Genomic DNA, 23,985 nt, shown 5'->3' on the forward strand with positions numbered 1-23,985 from the left:
CAATTTCCTCATCTTCGGATACTGTTTAGTAATAAAGCCACGTTTTGTTTAAATGATACGGTGAAAAAGGTAAAACATTGCAGGTATTGGAGTACAAATACATAGATGAGAGAACATTATACACATCAAAAAAAATATTTCCATTTCCACCCGAAAATATTTAAAATCAAAAGTGTATAAGGAAAAACCACAAAATTTAAAAGGTATAAATATAATATATGCTAGTATATTTTGTTTTACTTGTGTTAATTCTTAATTTATTATAGTACAAACAGTTTAGGTAATAAGATATACCAAAATTTAAAAAAGAGGATGTAGTGATCGTAGAAAGCATCTGTTAAATTTAGGGACTATTTAGGGGAACGAATTCTAACAGGAGACTCGTGGATAACATTAAGTTAAATAAAACCAGTGCACAAAGTGTCCATTATTAAAAATATTGAACAACTTTTAATACGAAATTAATAGAACTTCTACTTCAAACACACTGTAAAGGCAGTTTCTCGGACCGTTTTTTCTGTTACAATAAATAGTAAAAGTTTCAAGGTAAAATTTTAATGTGCATGTGCATGCAACTGTTATCAAAAGTTATCACATAAATAACCACTATGCCATATTACTTTTGAAACTTATTAAAGGCTAAGTAGGAAAATTTATCTATGGCAGTTTTTTCTAACAAAAATAGAAATTTTAATTAAGTATAGTAGGTGGATTGGGTCTGCTACCATTCAAAGTGCGATAGACTGAATATGGGAATTTTCGAAAAACTACAAGATTTCGCTTCAAAAGCGTTCGGCCATGATATTACGTCCAATAGGGTAAGGTCGATACACTTTTCTCGGACTAATAAGTGGTACACATTTGGTTAATAAATAAATAAATGACTGTTGCCATCCATTTATCGTCAACTACAATGTTTTTGCGAAATAAAATATATATTCTATTGCTATAATTGTTACTAAGTACCTATTGTTAACTCGAAAAAATCGAAAATTGAAAAGAACCTCATAACTCACACATCTGTTATCCTCATTCCAATAAAATTTACATCAAAATATCAATCAAAACCCGTTTTTATGTTTAAGTACCCTCAAAAACGCATTGACCTTGAAATCATCCTGTAGCTTCCAAAGTTGTTTAATAATGCAAATATGAACTGCGCCATTAACTTAACTCAAAAACTACAAACAATAATCCAAAAATCAAGGAACAGAAAACTTGTGTCAAACTGACAGGGAAACAGATGGTGTTTTGTATAGTGGAGTTTCCGTGTTGCCCTTAATTTTTAATAAGGGCGGGTTTCCATTTGAAAAAATAGATTTTTACGTTTTATTATAATTTAATTTTTACCTTCATTTTAAAAAACTTAATTAGCATAAAAAGCAAATAATCAAGGCTCCCTTATACGAAAAGTTGTTAATTATTTTACCCCTGCAAACATGAAGCTTGACATAAATTTCAAGATTTATAGAAAACGGCTAGATACTATATACATAGGAAATGAAATATATCTACAATTTCTAGGAGAATCAAAAAATGCAATAATATACAGGGTTTGTTCTATGTGAAATAAGAAAACTGCTATTTACCGCACGTGAACGTAACACCCTGTATATAAGAAAAATTAAAATATCTGGATACAAGTTTTCTATTTAGCGTTTTAAATCTTTGTAGTTTCTAAGTTAAGGGGGTAGGGAACCTCATTTCGGTCACCCTGTACAGTGTATTCCGTTTTTGATGGTTTTAAGGCGTATCTTTCTTATTAATAAAGCTAGCGTGTTGCGGGTTTCATAACCCATTTTGCACTAACTTATCGAGAGATGAAAACTGCTTGGACCAGGGCTTTGAGGTTTTTTTTTAATGGAACACCCTGTATGTCTATGAATAATGTTATTGGGTTTGTTGTAAGATTTTTAAAAAAAGATGCCCGTTTTCCTAATATACTTTATTGGTCAAACCATATAGCTACTAGAGATATAAAGGAGGCTCTGCCTATGCCGATAATACAGGAACTTGTTAAGCAACAATGAAAAACATTTTTGAGAAGGTGTATATGAGCGAGAGTTAAAATCTGGTTTTCAACCAATGACTTCGAAGCATTCAACAAACAACTTGGCCCCTAACAGATCATGTGTGTGTTTTCTCCAATATTTCTAGATCTTGTTACCATGTTTTGGAAAAAAAAAGTGTGTGTGGCAATCGTTTTTTAAAAACAAACTGGTGCACAGTACAGGTTAGTGGATGAAATGTAGAGGCATGCGCGGAAAATCGTTACCTTTTCTACGAAAATAAAAATGCCGCCTTGCGGGGCATCAATTTTTAATATGTTATCTAATAGCTATATAGGTCAAACCTTCGTGTATTATCAGTGTGCATTTAATGCCTAGCACAACCACAAATTCATTTATAAAATAACTTTAATTGAACTACTGTCATATTTCCATAAACTCATAGCAAATCAGTGTGCCCTCATTGGAAAGTCATTGAATCAATCCATTTTTATTTGTGACACCTTCACAAAAAATTGGCAGCCTTATCCTTTCATTTTTGATTGTGAGGCCCACCAAATTACACCAACACCATTTCCTAAGTATAAGACTAGAAGGTAACGTACTTTCCAAAAACTAAATGTAGGGGGATCTTTAAAAGGTACAATCTATGGATGATGGTCGGTCGGTCTTACTGAACCCACCAGTTTTCATCCACAAACACAAATTCTGATATTCATGGACATAATGTCTATTTGGTTAAACATAACATTGAGCCTCATAAAAATCATCTGATTAAAGGCCAATTGTTAGAGTGAACGTAATTTCAAAATTATATTATTATATTACGTGACCGATTGAAGGCGTCCCCGAACCCCAATTAACTCGATCGCTTGCAGCTGGGGCCAGTGGCGATGCAGAATTCATATTTAATGAAGCACTTTCCAGTTTTTTTGGAGCCATATTTGTAAAAATTGCGTAGAGGTATAAGAATAATAAATTGCAAAATATTTAAAAATCAACCAACATAGCCCTATAGCATAAACACGCATAAACAAGAACACAAAATAGAAACATCCTACTACTGGAAAGCGAAGACACTCAGTAATTGCCTAGGAAACCGCACAGGCCGATCGCAACCGAACAATAGCAATTGCTATATGCTGTCCCATTCTGAAATTACTCGCACTCTATCTCGATCTGATTAACTAGTTTTGGGACTTTTTATTAGAGAATAAATAGAGGCGTGAAGCCTACTCTGTTCCTCTGTCTGTAAGCTACCAATCCGTACTGTATGTTCCTATATTAGTAATTTTTTTTATTAATTTTTCAAAGAAACTTTCACAGGCTACTGTAATACTTTTTAAAAACTTCTGGATTCCTCCTTGTCACTGTCTTGTCACTTGCCACTGTCGTCCTTCCTTACATTCAAAACATCACTGACCACATATCAAAAGTTCTAATGAAATATAACGTCAAAACCAGATTTACCACTTGTCCAAAAATCTCTCAACATCTTCGGTCCGTCAAAGACAAAATTCCATTTGAGATGCCACGAGTTTACAGCATTCCATGAATATGCGGCAAAGAATACATTGGAGAGACCGGACGAAAAATATCAACTAGGCTCAAAAAACACGAAAGAGCCTTAAGACTGAGACAAATAAACTCATCAGCTGATGCCGAACACACTCATGAAACCGGACATAACATTTTATTCGATAAAACTAAAATTCTTGCATGCAATCAGTTCTTCTATAGACGAAAAATCCGAAAGTCTATAGAAATCTATAAACAACCTAACAATATTAACCGCGACTCAGGTCTCTGCCTGTCACCAATTTAGGATTCAGTCATCTGAGACGGTGTTTATGCCCCTCATTAGCAGATACAGAGTAAAATACGAGCCAGTTTCAGTCAAGCTCTGAAGGAGCCAACAGGATGGTTGGCGAAACGTCAGCAATTTCGACTCAGCAAAAACCGACGCAGCAGGAATCCAGAAGTTTAGTAAAAATAATTTTTTTTATTCTCAAAATATTTCCTGTCTGTACGATTGTCGTGGAATGTATGGAAGAGTGGTGTAAGCAAAACTCTGAGGTTGAACACACACAAAACAGCTCTCATTGTTTTCTTGAAGGTCACGTCTAAAACAGTTTTTGTGCTTTTTTCGCAGGCTTAGACAGTCGCTTTTCACAGACAGTATAAAAAGTATTTAATTTTGTGTCCAGATTTCACATGGGATGCTGTTCTTTCAAACATGCAATCAACGTTTTTAAAACCCAGAAAAGATTTATTAGGTGCATTCTCGAGCTGCATCCCAGCACTTCCTGCAAACCGTATTGTAATACTCTAGGCATCCTATTCCTTGTCTATATTCTCTGTATGTTCCTGAAGAAAAATTCTAGTCTCTTTAACAACAAATCTGACTTTCTATGACGACTGTTACCAGGAACAGTATTCCTTGACACAACCCAACTTTTTTTGAAAGGGGCGCATATTAGAAGTGATCCTATACTAACAGCACAAATACTCTTACTCTTTTCAATTTTGAATTTTAATGGTACGCATATTGCCAATCGTCCTGTTTTTTTTTTCAATTATTTATACATTTTGGCGATTTTATTGTGCAATTTTTGTAAATATTATTATTATTATTATAAGCAGCTTACCTTAAATTGTTTTGGCAAATTTAACTGGGCATGCATTACTTCTAACCTGCCTCTTAACAATTCTTCCGCCGGTTGAATGGCAATACCCACTTTCCTAATACTCTCTTGTTTGACTAAAACCTAGACCAACAAACTAATTAAAACGAAAAAAATGTCAATAAGCGGCACTCACTCTCAGTATCCTGTGCTGCAGATCCAAATATTTCTGTTTTAACTCTGCAATGTGGGCGACTGAAGCTGCGTGTTTCGTTTTGAGTTCAGTAATTTCCCTGTTAACCTTGTCTAGAAATGCCTGGTGAAGTCCGGTCTGGTATTCTTGATGTAACATTCGAGCTCGAAGATCGGAAAATCCATTTATCGGTACCGGAATGTACTTTCTCGGGTTCGGATTGTCCTGAATGGCCGCCTGCCACATTTGCTGATCAATTCCTAAAACAACCGCATGTGCTATTTACAAATCTCCTAGCCTCCTCCTACGCCAATGAGTTGTCGTAGACTTAAGAAGACTCTTTTATGTTTTTTTATCCTAGTTGATCTAGTTCATCCGAGTCTCTCCATTATATTCCTTGCTGCATATACATGGAATGTTGTAAACTCCTGATGCCTCAAATGGAATGTTGCCTTTGATGAATCGAAGATGTTGAGAGATTTTTGGACAAATGGTAAATCTGGTTGTAACATTATATTTATTCAGAACTTTTGTTATAGGGTCAGTAATATTTTGGGTGTAAGGAAGAATCACGGTGGCTTGCTTTGGGATTTACTTTCTTTGGGAGGTTGTGGTGAAGTGTGTTTTGTAAGGGAAAATTTAACATCCCTAATGTGAAAATTATTTGAAAGAACAGATATTAGGTGTTTTAATTCTAGGTTCAATGACTCGGGTTGAGAGTTTTACGGCTCTGTAAAGAAAATAGATGATTCTTGGGCTGGATGCTGATGTGATAATTAAGGTATGAGGCTGTGCGCGTAGGTTTCCTATTAACCCAATGACCCAATGTTAGGTCTAATTTTCTATTTACAAGAATATAGCTAGAGGATAACTCTGTTGACGAAGTGTTAGACCTGCCAACTCAACTTGCCGGAAGTTGTGGGTTCAATTTCTACCGGGAGGGAGCATTGAGTGCCTAAAAGGTTTAAAACCTGGTTGTAAACTGGCCGAATTGCCTTATAAAACAATGACCAAATAAAGCGTAATTACATAATAAACAAAACATTAACATTGGGTCATTCAGTTTCCACTTATAAATCCATGAACAAGATGCCTTAGAGCATTGTCACATCAATTTTTTTTTTATTTTAATTTAATTTCAATAGTATGACACTTGAAAAATGAATTATTTACATTAAAAATTCCTTTTTTTTCTAAGATATTATTCTACATAGGACCTTTGGTATTTTTCCAAAAGATGCCACCATGTTTCATATTGTTGCTCCCGCACTTGTTGACGTTTCGGACAAGAAACGCGACAAGCTACAATCCATTATGGAAGCGAGAAGAAAGTCGTTTTAGGAACGTAAAACGAAATGTGTTTAAAACAGTGATTCCGAAAATAATTTACACAATGAGAGTGATTTTAATAATGCATGCATTCTACAGATTCAGACTACACGGTTGAAATACTTTCCTCAAAATTTTAGCAAATGTGGCTTATCACACTGTTGCACCAAGGCTTTCAATTAACAAAACTTTAATATGGTTCAAAATTTTATTTTTTCGCATTTAGTTTTAATAAATAACGCCGCACAAAAGACATCTGTTATCATCACATCGTTCTAATCATTAGCTAAATTTTATGATCATTGAAGGATATAATAGTAAAAGATTTGCCAGATAGAACCTTTAGCCAATGATATAATCTCAGTCCAGAATAAATATTTTGCATGTTTGCATAATTCAGTGGCACTCTCTAGTTTACAGAGCCTTAAAATATTTTAACCCAAATCAGTGAACCCAAAATTAAGACATCTAACACCTGCTCTTTTCGCAATAATTTCTACATTAGAGATATTAAGCATTTCATTCGAAAATACACCTCCACCAGAAACCTCTCGAAAGAAATGAGTCCAATAGCAACCCCACACTTACCACTGTGGTCCTTACTAACATTTAAAACCGCCTTGTCCAAACATCTATCAACATCTTCCATTTGAGATACGCAGAGTTTTGGAAGGACAGGACGAAAAATAACCACTATGCTAAAGGAACATGAAAGGGCCTAAATATTACAACAAATAAACTGATCAGCAGCAACACAATTATGAAAGTGGGCATCACATGTTATTCAACCAAACTAAAATTCTTGCATTGTAATCACAATCTTTCTTCCAAAGCAAAATTAAATTCAAACCAATGTTTATGTCTTTCATTTAGCTCCGCCCCCTAAACAACATATAGGGAGGGAAAATTTAAGACTAGAAAGTAAATAGACTGTCAAATGACAAAATGTCAAAAATGAAGCTGTTATTTATTTAGTGAAGACTTGGGGAATTTTAACCACGCCAATTGGGCATCCCCAGAGACCCTTTGAGCAATATTTGGCATAAAGATCTTCGAAAGAAACTTTAAGAAATCGTAATTTTATAAAAATGAGCAAAGAAATGCCGTTATCCTGAATTTTCAGCGCCACCAAACCATGATTGATATGATAAATACAAACCGGTGTGATGTCTCAAGAAGCGAAGAGGATGATTTGCGAAATGACAACAATAAGATTTCTATATAGTATTTGTGGAAGTTTAATTGAAAAATGAACACCAATATGTGCATAATCGCATCTTACCTGGGGGAGTTTGTTTCAAATACTCCTCCAACTCTGCCTTTGTGGGGGTTACGTAGGGAGAAATCGACGTTACGCCGACATTTGTCAGCTGTTGTTTCTGGGAAGGTTGAATCAAAAACGCCGCCAAGTCGGTCGCGGGAATTCTCCTACAATTGCCGGTAACGCCTTTTTCCGAGACCGAAATTTTCACTTCCGTCTGATCACTCGATACGGCCTTAATCAGGATGATTTCAACTGATAAATTCGGTCTATTTCCAAGAACGCCTAATAGACCGGTTTTTAATGAGTCTTGCTGACTTCTGAAAAAAAAAAAAAACGTGGCTACATCGAACAAATATCGATCAAAATCGATTACCGCAATTCCGTAATTTTCTTATTGAAAACCAGTCTGACAATGCCTTCGGAGTTGTCCTGTTCGGGAATTGCATTGTATCCGATTGCTTTAAATCTATAAAATGGATTTTGCGGCACATATTCGACAGGAGGCTGGGTCGAATTGTAGTAACCTTTACCACTTCCCCAACAGGCTTGTAACATATTCCACTTTTTCAAAACATCATCACGTTCATCGTTGAAGACATTTATGGCGTAAACGGATGCTACAACCAACTGATTTTTATCAACCACCCCCTGCTGCTGCGATTGCAGCCCTAAAATATAGACCGAAAATTATTTCAAATTTCTTCGATTGCCTTCGAAACAACAAACCCGTTAGAGGCTTTGGCCCGAAAATACTAGTTTGACCTGTGGAAGAAGTAAAACCGCCAAAACTACTTGCTCCAGTACCAAAAGAACCAAAACCACCGGCTGTTGTTGAGGTTGTAGTGGTTCCAAAGGCGGAGGAGCCAAACAAAGATGGCGCACTAGTTGTTGTGCCAAACAAACCACCACTCCCGAATGGAGCGACATTCGTTGACGTGCCAAACAATGAGGGAGTTGTTGTGGCTGAAGGCTGTCCAAATGAACTTCCAAACATCGAGGGAGTGGTACTTGTACCACTCCCGAATAACGACGGAGTTGTTGTCAAAGTATTCCCTGAGCAATTATTATATATATTGTATTATGATGATGACCTAACTACAACAATTTCGCGAATTTGAGATTTTCATTGCATTATTAGGTTTGTTGGACTACCCAAAATACTGCAAATCTTACTTTTATTGTACCTAGTGATCCATATGTCTACAAAGCTCTGCACACTTGTGTGCAGACATAGGGATACATAACTAGTAGAAGAATTTACATTTACAATGTGGTGTATATATTCGCCTTGACTTGTGTACGAGAAATAAAAAGAGTTGGGGACAAACTTGTAGCACAGTGTGGGGCCCTAAAGGACATTTTTTTTTTAATGGGCTGGTGGGCTACATATCCAAGTTATATTTTTTCTTATGGAACGCCCTACATGTTTTTTTTATATTTTTAGTTACTATAGACCAAATAAACATCTCTTCCGTCCAATATTAAATATAGGCTTCCCCTATCTATCTCCATTCTTCGCGATCCCTTGCTATTTTTATCCAGCTCGGACCCTTCTTTTTCTTTTATTTTCCCATGATCTTCATGGTATCTTTATTAATCCTTTAATTTTATGACTGGCATAAATCTTTTCTTCGCACTTTTTGGTTTATTTTGTTGACATTATCTTTTGTAAATATTCACACTTTTGCCCCATATGTGAGTACACATTGATTAAAAACTCTGGTTTTAAGGTATTTTTTGTCCTTTAGGATAAAACCTAGCTTTCCAAATGCTACCCATGCAAGTCTGCAAATATTGATTCCTTATCCGTCCCAATTTAGATTTTTGAATATGTTATCCAATGCCATACTGAAAAGTTTCGAGGACATTGCATCTTCCTGCCTAACTCCTCTGTTTATTGGTATATGTGCTGGTAAAGCAAAGTTACTAATTCTTCTATACCGACCGTTTCTGGTGGCCTAAGTGCTTGGGAGCCCGTGGTGGCGCCCCCCTTTTATACCAATACCAATAATACCGACCGTTTCAGGGAAAATTTGGGAAATTAAAAAAAAAAACACAATTTATAAATTGTTTACACCCTGTAACATGTGACTAGCTGCTCATAAATCAATTTACTCCTGAACTGAAAAGTTAAAGTTAAATATTACATAAAAGTTTTACTTCAATATTATACAGAGTGGTGAAAACAGTTGTCCCAGCATTTGGGGTACATTTTATTAAATAACTTCTTAAATGTAATAATAGATTTTGGCCTAAATAACTTTAAATAATACTTTAAAACACATAATAACTTTACAGTAACCCTACTTATTAATCAAAGATCAGATGAAAAAAAGATTGTTACAGTTTAATTATTTAAAAGCAGAACTTCCCTCACGTAGAACGAATTGATAAGATTTTGGTAATGGGTGATGTATTAGTAGCCATGTAGGAACATTTTTTTAAGATTTATGTTACCAATAAGGAAGTTATAGGTTCTAAGGGACAGTGAGTATAAAATGGTGGTACACAATGAGTAGAAATAAAAAGCTTTGTAGAGATGACATATGTAACTTTCCATTGGCTACAACCAATTTTAAGTATTCATCGAAACCATAATACAACACACAAGTGAAAAGAAAAGTGTTTATTCGTATCAACAGACCCCTTAATAATAAGCTTTTATTGGAAAAATTGTTGCAGCTCTTTCGCAGAACAGACAGTTTGTTTTATAATAAGTCAGAACAACAAAAACCGATTAAAGAAAATGAGGAAAACGAACATTTGAGTTTAGAAACTCAGGTCACACAAGTCACCAAAAAATATATGAAGCAACTGGAATAAACAGACAGAGCTTCCAAAGATTAATTAAAACAAAAAAACAAATTTTACCCGTATGATATTCAACTCCATCAACAGAAGTTTAAAAAATGACGATTTTTTTTCCAATGAGACAACTTTTCATAACAATCGATTAATTGATAGCGAGAACTTTCCTTACTACAGTGACAACAATTATAATATTTTTAGAATCACTGATCGGCAGCACACCACATTTTTAAAGGACAATAATTTGCCTATACTGTTGAAAACTATACCTCCTAATATTCGTCAGCAGATGTGGAAACAGCTAGATGGTGCACCTCCACACTTTGATAGACATGTTAGAAACAAGTTAGACAGGCAATGTTCATAGGATGAGGAGGTTCACAGAATTCGCTAGGGATGTCTCCAGACCTAACAACAAGTCCCGACTATCAGGGATATCCCGTTTAGCTTTGAGAAGTTACTTAATAAAATGTGTGCGCAATTTTTAGGCAATTTTTTTTCACCACTCTGTACAATATCGAAGTAAAACTTTAATGTGGTAATTAACTTTCCAGCCAAGCAGTAATTATAATTATGAGCAGCTACTTTTATTTGGACTATAGTAACTAAAGATATAAAAAATATAACTTTGATATGTACCTTTTTGAGCCATCCTATAAATTTGAAAATAATTTTGAAATACGCCCTTCATGGGCCCATATATAACTAAGCTATTGCTATCTAATAGTTTAATATTAAATTTATTTTTTTTAGCAATGATTCAGTGCGAACTCTTGGTGCGTTCCTGAATATAATTTGAATTTTGTGTGAACATTAAGTTTTTCATGCATGAATTAACCAAATCTCTAAAATGCTTACAAACAAGGACACACTCTATATCTTTGAAATTTTTAGTATATTAATCGAACCAAAGAGTACATGAATGTGAAAAGGCCTGGATTTGAACTTAATTGCTCTGACAAAAGCTTTCTGAATAGTTTTTTGGATATTTAAACTTATCTTTCTAGCATACCCCACACGGCAATCTCGTACGAGTGAGGCAAGGCGAAGTATAAGAGTCTTAATATTTTTTAATGAGAAACTTAAATCAGCATGAACCTTTTCTGAGAAATTGTCGATCATGATCTTAGAATTAGATCTTTATTAGAACACAAGAAGAACATGATGGCGTTAAGGGAAACAAAATGTGATTCGAATTCATAAAATAAATTTGTAGATGCTGCTTAGGGTTAGAAATGTTTAATTTTGCGCGTTTTGCTTTGTTTAATAATAAACTGTTTAAAATAAATATATATATATATATATATATATATATATATATATATATATATATATATATATATATATATATATATATATATATATATATATATATATATAGGGGCTTCTTTAAAGTCTTTTATTCCTAGTATCCAACATAAATATTTAAAAAATTCCCTATATCAATAAATCAATTTAATTTTTAAACGAAACCGAAACCGCCTAGCAAATACCATAACAACAAGCAATAAACATCATAGAACAAATGGGCAAATTCAAGAGTTTTATACTTTTACGTATGCTTTTTCTTAAAATCCTGCATTGGGATGTAGACCCTTATGAGTGAAGTCCATTCACAACACTCCTTATAATGTCGTTTCCGATCAAACGGGAAGTGCAACCACATATTGTCAAAAAAATGCACGTTCAGCATATATTAACCCTTCCAAATTTCAAATCGCTATCTGAAGCCGTTTAAAAGTTATAGAGTGTTCCCACTTTCTTGTGTCACCCGGTATGTATATTCTGAGTACAAGGACTGAACAAGCTGAACCAACCTATAATATAGGGGCCCAACTATGGTAAAAATTGATAAGAAAACACTACTATAAAACATTCTATAAAAAAATGCCGTGTTAAAACTTATTATCGACATAGGGAGGGCCTCTATATCTCTAGTAGCTATATGGATAAATCTATATCAATTTCTACAGGAACCTTTTTTATGCAATGAACAGCAATCAGTAATAGAAAAAGTATTTTCTTATCTAAGGTCCCGAGTTTATACTTTCTTACCAAAGAGGCTTGGAGTTGCCTGGGTAGACTGCGGCGCACCAAATAAATTGGGTGTGACTGTGGTGCCAGTACCAAAGATACTGGGAGTGGAAGTCGCGGGGGCCCCAAACACACCCGGTTTTGACGCAGCTGCCCCAAAAAGTCCTATAATACCACAAATATTTAATCGACTCATTTGAATCTCTTCGGGGTTTTAATTTTACCTGAACCCTGTGGTTGAGCACCAAATCCTGTTCCAAACACTGAGCTCGTCGACGCAGGAGTTCCGAATGTGCTTCCGAAAGTTGACGTCCCGGATACGGGCGCTCCAAACGATGTGGCACCAAAAGCCCCGGAAGTATTTGTAGCTCCGAATGTAGACCCAAATGCCGGAGCTGGTTGTGTCTGTCCAAACGAATTTGTACCGAAACTAAAACCAGCTGATGATGTCGGCGCGGTAGAACCAAACGGGGTGGCGAAACCCGTTGCTATCACAGAAGGAAGTGATTTTAGCAAAAACAAATTAAGAAATGGTGGTCCAGTTACTTTTCAAAAGTATTTACATATTACTATTTACAAATCTTCTGCATTCGATTGTTGATGAATCGAACTTGATTCACAGCTTAACTGAAACTGGCTCGCATTCTGCTCTGTACCTGCTCATATATTGTTAGACAGGGCGGAGCTAAAGTAGGGGCAAGTTCGATTCAACAACAACCCACGCAGGAGAAATCCAGAAGATTTGTAAATATAATTGGTAGGATTTGCGAAGAACGGCAAAACCCAACCATTTACCTGCCAATGTTCTACCTTTGTCTATTACGGAAGAGTGTCGTACACTCAACACAGACAGCAAAAATTACCAGATAATTACAGTACTTTCCACTACAAAACAGGGTAGAATTTTTATTTACCAGAAAATGGTCTAAAATGTGAATTTTGACAAAAATTACAAAATAAACTTGCGTATGCCACAGATAAAATAATTGCTGAAATGGGTCGTGAAGCTTTAAAATTGCCGCCTTACCATTGTATGTTTAATGCCATAGAATTGGTGCAAAATATTTTTTAATAAAAATATTGTAAGTGAGGCAAGGCACGATGATACTGCAGTAGTATCCGTTTGGTAGGCAACTCTCCAGACAGTTAACAAAAAAAATTGGATCAGTTGTATATCACATACAGAATACTGGGAAAAGAGAATAAATACACTTGATACAACAGTAGCACCAAATGTTATTAATGTTCCAATTTTGGTTCTGATGAAGAATATGTTACATCGTAAATACAAACTAAATGTGGTTTACTTGTACATTTATTCTTGGCAAATTATATTTTATGCGATATGATACCTTTTTTTTATGTTTTTTGTTTTGTTTTCATTTTCGGACAATATATTTAATAAATTATTATAAATTTTTTCATGTTCATTCACCTACTTAAATATTCGCATATCATAAGGAACACCCTGATCTATTATTACATAAAAAATACATGAATACATATCTGAATATGGACATACTAGTTAAATTAATTTAATTAAAATAAATTAAAATTTTTATTAAACAAAAAATTTTAATTAAAATAAATAAGAACTAAAAGTTCAGATTTTCACAAAATTATATATTTTTTTCTACTCCCGTCTGTAAAATACCTAATTACTCAGCAATCTAGCGTGCGGGAAGGGTCACTTTACCACGTCAGTTTCGTTTCCCATGAATCCGAGCCACTTCGGACATTTTCGGGATTTTACTGCACAGATTTGGGAGTAATCGGATGTTTTCGGAGATATTTCCCACGCTTTAAATTTTGACGTTTGTCAATTCTGACGGTCATGTCAGTGAATGTGTTAGTGTTGTTTTGCGAAAATGGACCCAAAAACTAAGGGTCGTAGAAAAACGACAACACGTTCGGTAAACCCCTTCGTTTATTAAAAACTCGCTCCGCTAGTGTCAAATAAACTCGTGAGTCAAATGCCGTTTACCACACTTGTTGCCTAATATACTATTACATGACAATTGTTTCGACAACACCGTGTCTTTATCAAATGTGTGACATTTGCCATGCAAAAATATATAATTTCGTGAAAATCTTGAACTTTTAGTTCTTATTTATTTTGATAAGTTCAATTAATGCCAAGTATAATTGGTTCTGTCTCTCTTAATTCCAAGTAATATAATCGCGATCGTTAGTGACAGCTGTCTTGCATTGATTAAATAGACATTTATGAGGTATGAAGTCTGATGAAGCAAGATGAACAATCTATGTTATATTTGCATATTATAGGGACTGTCCCATAAATAGTGTGCATATTTAAAATGGAATCCAAATACAATTAAAGTGATCGACAATTCGGAAAATACAAAAAATAATTATATAGTTGGTTAATAGATCATAGTTCAAAAAACAATCAAAAAGAAGCAACAAAACCTTCTTTATTATCAAAACTTTATCCGATGAAAGGAAAGTTCTAGCGTTTTTTCTGGTGAATTAACGAGAATTAAACTGAACCTTTTAGAACGCATTTAAAACTGAAATATATATTACTACTCTGATATATAAAAATAAAGCCTGATGTCTAACATTCATCGCTATAATATTCTTATCATAATATTTGGAGAAATTGTTTACTGAGATAAGAGACAACAACCCAAGACAACTAAAAAGGGTTTTATATAAAAACACTAAAAATAACTTTTAAAACAGTCACATTTAGGATTTTAATGAAAATGTCAAAACAGCCTTGAAAACAAAAATAGATAAGGAATTTGTAAATAATAATTTGGCTCTATCAGAATTAACTTGCACATGCACTACGAGAACCAAATCTGCTTAAGTTTTAACAAAATCGATAAAAGTTTTATTGAGCAAAAACTAATTTTCTTAATTTTAACACACTGTATTGAAGCGAATTTGTGACAACTGTTTTTATAAACAAAAACAATGTTTTGCAGAAAATAGGAGGCTTAAAAAGTAGATATTAATAACAAGTTTCTTTTTTTAAATGGAACACCATTAAAAAAAACAGGTAAGCAGTTAGTACCAGCAAAGTTCTTAAATATTTATAATTACATTTCTGTCACTAAAGAAAATGAATATAGCGGCACCAGAACGATCAAGAAAAAGGTAAAAATTTGTTTAACGCAAAATATCGACGAAGGCCCACTTCAAGATCCAGATCAAGAGATTCAAGTGAGTAAAATTAAGAGAAAATTTCGAAAAACATGGCTCGTCTACGACCAGATGTTCCAAAAACTAAAGATTAAACATTTTATTAGAGGTTGTCAAGTAGCTTAAATCCATTTTTTTCACCGTCAATTATTGTTTAGTGATAAAATCGCGTTTTTTTTAATAGTACGGTAAATAAACAAAATTGTAATACAAATAATAGCTGATGAAAGATGACGAGAGAAAAATAAATGTTTGGGCCTGAATTTTGAATAGCTTATTTCTTCAATCAAGATCTTACTGGAGCTCGATATTTACATTTTCCTCAAAATGACTCTAGGAGTTTCTTTTCCAAATCCAAATCAGCCTGATATGCCAAATAAACAGATTTGTATTTTTCCTCTCGTGATAAGTAAATCAAAAATGAATAAGGAAAAAAAACAAAATTTAGATGATTTAAAATTCATGATAATCATGAAAATCGATGAACATATCCTCGACGTCAGAACACTAAACTCGCCTAATTTAGGTAGCGACCATGATACACTACTAGAACATAAAATAATTAAAATTACACCATAAAAAGGCAAAAATCCAATGCAGAAAACAGAAAAAATCACTATTGAGTAGCTGGAGAACCCAACAATAAGACCACTTCAGCAAAAAGGCTTGGGGAAAGACTAAGAAGACATCCAATAACTGAAGGGGAAAATATTAACACTAGCTGGGAAGAATTAAAAAAATAATATCATGAGTGCTGCTAAAAAAGTTCTAGGTACCAGAAATAGTCATAACCCCAAAAATACACCAAATAACCCCATGGTTTTGGCTAGAAGTTAAGGAAAATGAAAAGAAAATAAGTTAAATTACCTAAAATATACGGCACTAAGAACAACATAATAAGATAACTAGCAACGAAAAATCGCGGCTGGTTAGACAAATGAAGGAAAGGTACTGAGAAGTTACGGGCTCCAAAAACAAATGTGCCGACCAATCAGAAACCAACGAAAAGAAGTGAATAAATCAAATTACTAAAGAAACTTGGATAGAATATCTTACAGATCTACATGGGGCAGAAAATGGTTTAAATGAAGCGAACACACCAGAAATAACAACCAACGGGATTACAGAAATAAAGGACAGCGATGTAGAACTATCCCTCACAAAACGAAAGAACTCAAATGTGGAGCAAGCTTTACATCACAACTAACATTTCTGATTCGAAAGATTCTTCTGCATCATAAAAATCCCATACTAATGACCACTAAAAAAATACTAAGATTATGTTTAAAAAAGGACAGGTCATGCACCGATGCGGTTTTTGTCATAAGGCAAATAAATCGAAAATCTATCGAATTTTGACTTTTGTGAATTTGCGGGAAACGTATGTTTTATGTTGTTACACATGTCATTAACATATGTTTCACAGTTTCAGCCGGTTTACACTTTTACTTAATTTGTGAGACAGAAGAGTTAGACGTGTTTTGTGTCCACGGCAATTTTCTGCTGTCAAAAAAATGAAACAAAGAATTTGCATAAAACACTTGAAATGTTGACAACGGTATATGGTGAATCTACTTTCAGCAAAAAAAAATGTTTTTAAGTGCCACTGGCGCTGTTGTTTTCGGAAGTTTTGGCCATGAAATGTGTAGGAGCAAAATTTGTTCTGAAACTGCTTAATTCTGAGCAAAAGGACCGTCGAAGGAGCGTCGCTCAAGAGCTGTTAAACGACGTCACTGGTGATCCTGATATGACCAAAAAGATCATAACTGGTGACGAATCATGGGTATTTTGTTATAATGTTGAAGCCAAAATCCAGAATCGCCAAGATCGAAAAAAGCGCATCAAGTTCGATCAAATGTCAATTTTTTGCTTATTGTTTTCTTTAATTATCGTGCCGTAGTACGTCAAGAGTTCTTACCACAGGGTTGTACGGTCAATAAAGCGTATTACCTTGAAGTTATGCGGCGTTTGCGAGGAGCAATACGAAGAAAACGTCCAGAATTGTGGGAAAACAATTTATGGATTTTACATCAACATAATGCACCTGCTCACTCATAGTTGCTTGTGTCTAACTTATTGGCCAAAAACAAAACCACAATCATGCCTCAGCCAGCATATTCATCGGATAAGCGACTTTTTCCTGTTCCCAAAACTCAAGGAATCCATCGAAGGAACGCGGTTTGGAAAGATTTTGACAAAACTTAAAAGTTACCTTAGTTTTTGAACACACCTCGTATACGTTTCATAGACCTCGAAAAAAGCATTCGCAGCTCAAAGATATATAACATCTCAATTTTTCAAAGAAACTTCCACAGCCTACTGTAATACTTTTTACAAAACAAAGAAGCCAGCCAACCGGATGATTGGCGAAACGTCAACAATTTCGACTCAGCAAGAACCGACGCAGGAGGAATCCAGAAGTTTTGTAAAATAAAAATCTCCTTTATGATTGGTAGATCCCACACAACCTTATCAAAACTATCGAAAATATATACTCGGCCACCCAGATCCCAGCCGAGATCAACCAAAATGTATCAGACAAAGGGCTCTCCAAGTCCGCTTCTCTTAAAAATTATCATAGATGAGATAATAAGGGGAGTACAGAAAGGGACCGCGAGATTAAAATTCTATGTCGACGACACTGTATTGGCAGAAAAAGAAAACGACCTGCAAATATTATTACAATCATTTATCCAGCCTAACCAAAACTAAGCAGATGATGGAGGCAACGGAAATGAAAGTATTACGGAAAATTACATAAACGACTGGATATTAAAACGAAAAGTAGAATGGGACGACCACGTCAATTGCATGGCTGACTCCAGAATAGTTAAAATTGCATAAACTAAACAACATTGCTTTCGAAAAAGCGTCGCTAGTCGAGGCAAGTTCGTAGCACGTGGCGCGAAACAGCTATGTATTTCAAAAAGAAGCCGCTTTGCGGTTTCTTGTTAAAAAAGGAACGCATTGTTTTTCTATCGTGCTCCTGCGGACCACTATGGAACTTTCGCAAAATCGATGTATAAAATGTCTTTTAAGTCTCTCGAAACTTTAAAGTTACGGCAAACCATGATAAATAACAATTGATCGCGCGCACTCTGTGTATTAGACGAAACCTGAGACACTCTCTCGACACAATTTACGATACTGCTTAAACCAAATTATGTTATGTTTTATAGTTTTTCATTTACGGCTAATAATTTACCCACGAAAACGGCAATTTTCGGAGACTTAGATTTTTTGCCCATAATCGACACACCCTGTACATAATTGAAAAAATTTTGGATATTTTTTTTGTGGTCCAAGAATTTTACCAATAAAGTAAATGGTTTTCTAGAAAATAAGTTTTTTCTGAAACTATGCAGTGCGCCTTGATAATCAATGACGGCATCGCGTCTTCACTGAACCCGAGGTATAGTGATTTTCATATGGATTTTTTCAAATATCTCGAGCAGCGTGTGTCCTAGATGAAAAGCAGAAATACAAAAATAAGCCATATAATTTAAAAACCCTGTACATAATCGAAAAAAACGCACAAACATAAATGCACTGGATCTTTCGCGTCTGATGGTTAAAGAATTTTGCCGATCGGGTGAATGGTTATGGAAAAAAACATGTTTTTCTGGAAGCCAAAATAACCAAAAAAAAAAATTGATTGCACCCAATTTCTACTGTTTAAATGTGGATAAGGACTTTTACTTCTCTGCTAAATTTGAAGTCAATATCTGGAAACTTAGAATACATAACGCATTTCTTACATATCATATTAAAACCTTAAAACAAAAAATTGTAGCTCTCTATACTATATTTTTCACGAATTTTGATTTAAGGCTAATAATTTAATAGCGAAAAGAACGATTTTCATGGTCTTTTACATTTTTGTCTATAATTGAAAAACCATATAATGGAAAAAATGCCTGAAATAAAGGTTATGGTCTCGGATCTCTCGCATTTACTGGTTCACAAATTTTGCCGATCGGGTTAATAGCTTTCGAGAAAATAATTTTTTTCTGCAAGTCAAAATATGCCAAAAAAATTTTTCAAAAAATTTTTAAAAGATACTTTGCGAGATTTGAGTAAGTCCTTTTTCAACAGATAAAATGCGGGTGTGGACTTCTACCCTTCTGCCAAATGTAAAGTCGATAGCTGAATATAACACTTAATATCTTGAATACCCTGTACAACAGGTGAAAACCTTAAATACAAAAGTTTTAGCTGTGTCTTTTAGTTATATCCCATTTTTCAGTTTTTTTGAATATGAAAATTATAAAGAATAAAAGTTTATGGAGGGAAATCTTGGGCGTCTTTTCTTTCAAGAATTTTTTAGGTTTTATAAACGGTTTCCGATACACGCTTTCTTTTCCTAGAGTATATGTATATGATTTACTAAGTACTCCCCTGTTTCTTTCAAAATTAAATTTGTTTTTTAACCTTTTTCTCAGGCTACATCATTACGCAATGATGTTCCATTTAAAAAAAGAATTTGATATCGACATTTACTATTTCTTGAAATCCAATACCTGATTTTTAAATGAATGTGTTCCAGATATACATAGTATAAACCCAATAATAAGAAACACTAATAAACTCAAAATTAATCTAGATCGAAGAAAGCTTACTCTTGCTCTATAACTATAATAAACGCCCGACGGATGGTCTCATATAGTCGGGTGTACAGGGTGGCCCGTTTATACCTTATCTGGAAACCTACGGGGGTTACAAAAAAATTTTAAATACAAAAGATGTTTCTATTAAAATGACCTTTTTATTTTTTATTTTCCTAATCGATAATCTTTTACATACATGGAAGTAAAACAAAGTCACATTTTTTTTAAATAGAACGCCCTACATTTTATTGCATTTTTGAATCGTCCTTTTAAAGACAAATTCAATGATATATAAGAGTATGGCTCTGTGATGCATTGTTAAGAAGTCATATTAAAAACAGAATATTAAGCTTACTAATTTCTAAGATTAGTACTAACTACTAATGCATATTACTTACAAGTAATTTAAAATTAATTAGTTTTTCAAACAACACATTTTTTATTTTCTGAACTCCATCAATGCGTATTTCCTCTATTAAATAACAACGCAGATTTTGTAAATATTCATCGGTCCAATTTATATTTTGAAATATGTTATCCAAAAAATGCCTATCCATCATTATATTGCAAAATTCTTAAGTTAAAATCTGCTTCTTGGAGTTTTTGAACTGGTGTGAATTTAAATAACATGTTTGAACATCTGAAGCGGCAAGGCGGGTGGAGGTCTCTGGAGTATATTCAAAATGCAGAAGAATATCTAGCTGCATATTTTCATCGAAACACGTTCGGCTATTACTTTTTTTCCACTACAACACTACCATTTGCTCGAAACTGCTGATATACTTTAGCAAATATTTTTTTCCTGGCAATCGCCTATGGAGAAATTTGACTCTATATTGTTTGAGAGCAAGCAACTTTTGTTATCGCCGATGTAACATTCTAATAAGTCAACTTTTTCCTCCTTCGCATACAATATACAAATTAGATTAAATTAATTAATTAATAATTTAATTAATTAATAATTTAATTAATTAATTAATTTAATTAATAATTAATTAAATTAGACTCGACAAAAATGCAACTTAATAAATAAATAGAAAATAGTGGAAGTCAGAAAAAATACTCTTAAAATATTATAATACACTGATAGCTGTCAAAAAATCAGTAATATTACCACAACAGAGAACTACTAGTGTTTTCAAAGCTACTGTGATGAATACTTCAAAAAGGTCCAAATTAATAATCTCACCAATCTTGTGTTTGTGTCTTTCAATAGGCAGGTTTCTATATATTATTAAAAATATAATTTTGTTTTTTCCATTTAAGGACCTTATTTACAAGATTCTTAAATTATGAATGTAAAAGAATGTATGTATTATTCGAAAATAATTGCCAATCAAGTCATATAATTGAAATTGCTATTAAAGTGGCTATTCGAAAATTAAGTATCATTCTGCAAAACGTGGCAACATCGCGTATTTTAAGAAAATGTTTCAATTTTGATCATGGCCTAAAGAAAAACATTATTTTCATAAAAATAAGAGATGGAAAAAAGTTAATAAGCAACAAAACTGGACCGATGAATATTTACAACGTCTGCGGTGTTATTTAATAGAAAAACTAAGCATTATTGAAGCTCAGAAAATAAAAAATATGTTTTTGAAGTAAACAAGGAGGAGAAGGAGAAGATCCGCGAAAATATGGTGCGCAATCTGTAGATCTAGAATTTTAGGGCCGATATTTTACGCACAAAATTTAACATCCGTACGATATTTAAATTTATTAAGGAACGAAATTCGTCCACTTATAAATAATAACATTCCCCAAAGAGAGCATCCAAATTTAATTTCGCAGCAAGGTGGCGCTCCTTACCATCGAAATTTCAGAGCGGATTGGACAAAAATGAACCATCTGCTGGCCTGCGAGGAGTCCAGATTTGACCCCGATGGACTTTTTTTAAGGGGTATTTTTCAAAACGGCGGGCATATTGAAAAACTAATTTAATTAATTTTTCTTGTAAGTAATATGAATTAATAGTTTTGGTTAGTTTAGATAGATGACTTCTTAACAATGCTCTAAAACGGTTGTGAACAATTTGATAAGGAGCTAATTCCGTTTCATATCTTAATAATTTAAATCTTATAACCAGTTTTTAATTTTGTCTGCCTATTAAGCCAAAACTATGTTATATAATTGAAATTACTATTAAAGTGGCTATTCGAAAATCCAATAATATATATATATATATATATATATATATATATATATATATATATATATATATATATATATATATATATATATATATATAGAAAAGCATCATTTTCGTAAAAATAATGTTCAAAAAGTTAATAAGCAACCAACATTGATGGTTTAATCATAACCCGAATTCTGAATACGATCGCTAATAAGTTCGAAACGGTGCATCACAAACCCGTACTCATACATATCGTTGAATTTGTCTTTGAATGGACTATTTCAAAAGTGCAATAAAATGTAGAGTGTTCTATTTTTTTTTTTAAATGTAACTTTGTTTTACCACCACCTGTATATACAAAATAAAAAAATAAAGGTCATTTTATTAGAAACAACTTTTGTGTTTAATTTTTTTTGTAACCCCCGTAGGTTTAGAGATAAGGTATAGGCCCCTCTTAAACGGGCCGCCCGGTACATTTTTTTTACGATAAAATAATTTGTTATTATTTGATACTTATCACCAGTATGTTGGATAGAAATGTACAATGAGAAATAAATATTTTTTAGGTACCAGGGATAAACCAAACAACGGCCAACATTACCAAACCGGGCATAAGAGTCGACGACGGTGAACCATTTAATATAAGAGATTTTCAGGTGCCCTATGAGGACGACGACGACATTGAAGATAATCAAACTAATATCCAGAATGTAGTGGCCCAACTTATAGACAGCATAAAAGATCAACAGGCTGATTCGACGGCATTGGATGAATACGACGGGGATAATCCGTACGTAGCCACGTTCGAGGTTCCAGTGAATAAATCACACGGTAACTTGCTTGTGGAGATTATACAAGATTCGGCTGGCGAGACAATCAATTTCTTCCAAGAAGTGAATGCCACTGATACAGAAAGCAACGCAACGCCGTTGAATAATATCGCCCAAAAAATCAACGCCACTACCCAAGAACTGTTAAAAAAAGAAGCAGCTGGAAAACCTAACGGTGGCTTTTCCTCTATCCATATCGTTTCCATCCTTATAGTAATGATACTAGTTGGTTTGATGGTCGGGGGAATTGTGTGGAAGAAAAAGCGCAACGGAAACGCGATACATCGCAACAGCGGCGACTACAACGTGTCTCAATTTGGAAAAAATTTAAACAATGCAGAACACCACCAAAACCAGAAAAATATTTTACCTTAAGAATACTGATAAGATACTGATATTAAGTGCAACATGGGTAACGGGAAAATTTTTGGTTTGCTTTGGGTGGGGAATATTTTACAAATATTGGAATAATAAATAAGGTGAAATTATTACATTAAATGGGAATATTTTGTAACATAACGAGAAATAAATAAATACATATTTAAATTTTTGTGGTCCTATTTAAAATTTATGAAATTTTTCATAAATTGTTCATTAAAAGTTTAATGACTTGTAATTTAGAAACGCGTTTCAATTTTTTTTGCTTAAGGTAAGTGCCAAGTATATATATTTTTAATATTTTCAACTTCCTGTCACGTGCGATTTAACCCGAAGTTGCTATTAACTTATATATTAAATGGAACACCCTGTATACTATTACATTTTGAGATTGTATGAAATTCTAAACATGTTTTATATATGTCCTCTACCTATTTCTATTGTTTTTTCTCACTGGTTATTAATTAATAATCTAATAATAAATTTTTTATATTAATTAGATGATCATAAACGTATTTTATCATATTTTTTATATAATACAATTTGTCATTCAGAGAGAACCTACAATATATCTCAGCTAAATGTCAGTACATTTCTAAAA

General features: G+C 33.7%; 2 protein-coding genes across 2 annotated transcripts in view; one reads left to right on the plus strand and one right to left on the minus strand.

Annotated features, from left to right (window-relative positions):
* LOC132701027 (nucleoporin p54) overlaps positions 1-23,985 on the minus strand; it is a 33,285-nt gene that overhangs the window by 4,455 nt on the left and 4,845 nt on the right. Inside the window, exons 2-8 of the mRNA XM_060668657.1 lie at positions 12,486-12,749; positions 12,283-12,426; positions 8,146-8,472; positions 7,793-8,087; positions 7,438-7,736; positions 4,830-5,086; positions 4,658-4,777 (exon numbers count right to left, since the gene is read on the minus strand). Of these exons, the coding sequence (XP_060524640.1) occupies positions 4,658-4,777; positions 4,830-5,086; positions 7,438-7,736; positions 7,793-8,087; positions 8,146-8,472; positions 12,283-12,426; positions 12,486-12,749 (1,706 nt within the window). The remainder of the gene's footprint in view (positions 1-4,657; positions 4,778-4,829; positions 5,087-7,437; positions 7,737-7,792; positions 8,088-8,145; positions 8,473-12,282; positions 12,427-12,485; positions 12,750-23,985) is intronic.
* Positions 655-23,556, plus strand: LOC132701028 (uncharacterized). Its single transcript, XM_060668658.1, has 2 exons — positions 655-818; positions 22,743-23,556. Exons 1-2 carry the CDS (start codon positions 750-752, stop codon positions 23,379-23,381), a joined length of 708 nt encoding a protein of 235 aa, XP_060524641.1. The 5' UTR covers positions 655-749; the 3' UTR covers positions 23,382-23,556.

The sequence above is a fragment of the Cylas formicarius genome, unplaced genomic scaffold (genome assembly GCF_029955315.1).
Source record: "Cylas formicarius isolate icCylForm1 unplaced genomic scaffold, icCylForm1.1 PGA_scaffold_4__25_contigs__length_36172078, whole genome shotgun sequence".
Classification (NCBI taxonomy): Eukaryota; Metazoa; Arthropoda; class Insecta; order Coleoptera; family Brentidae; genus Cylas; species Cylas formicarius.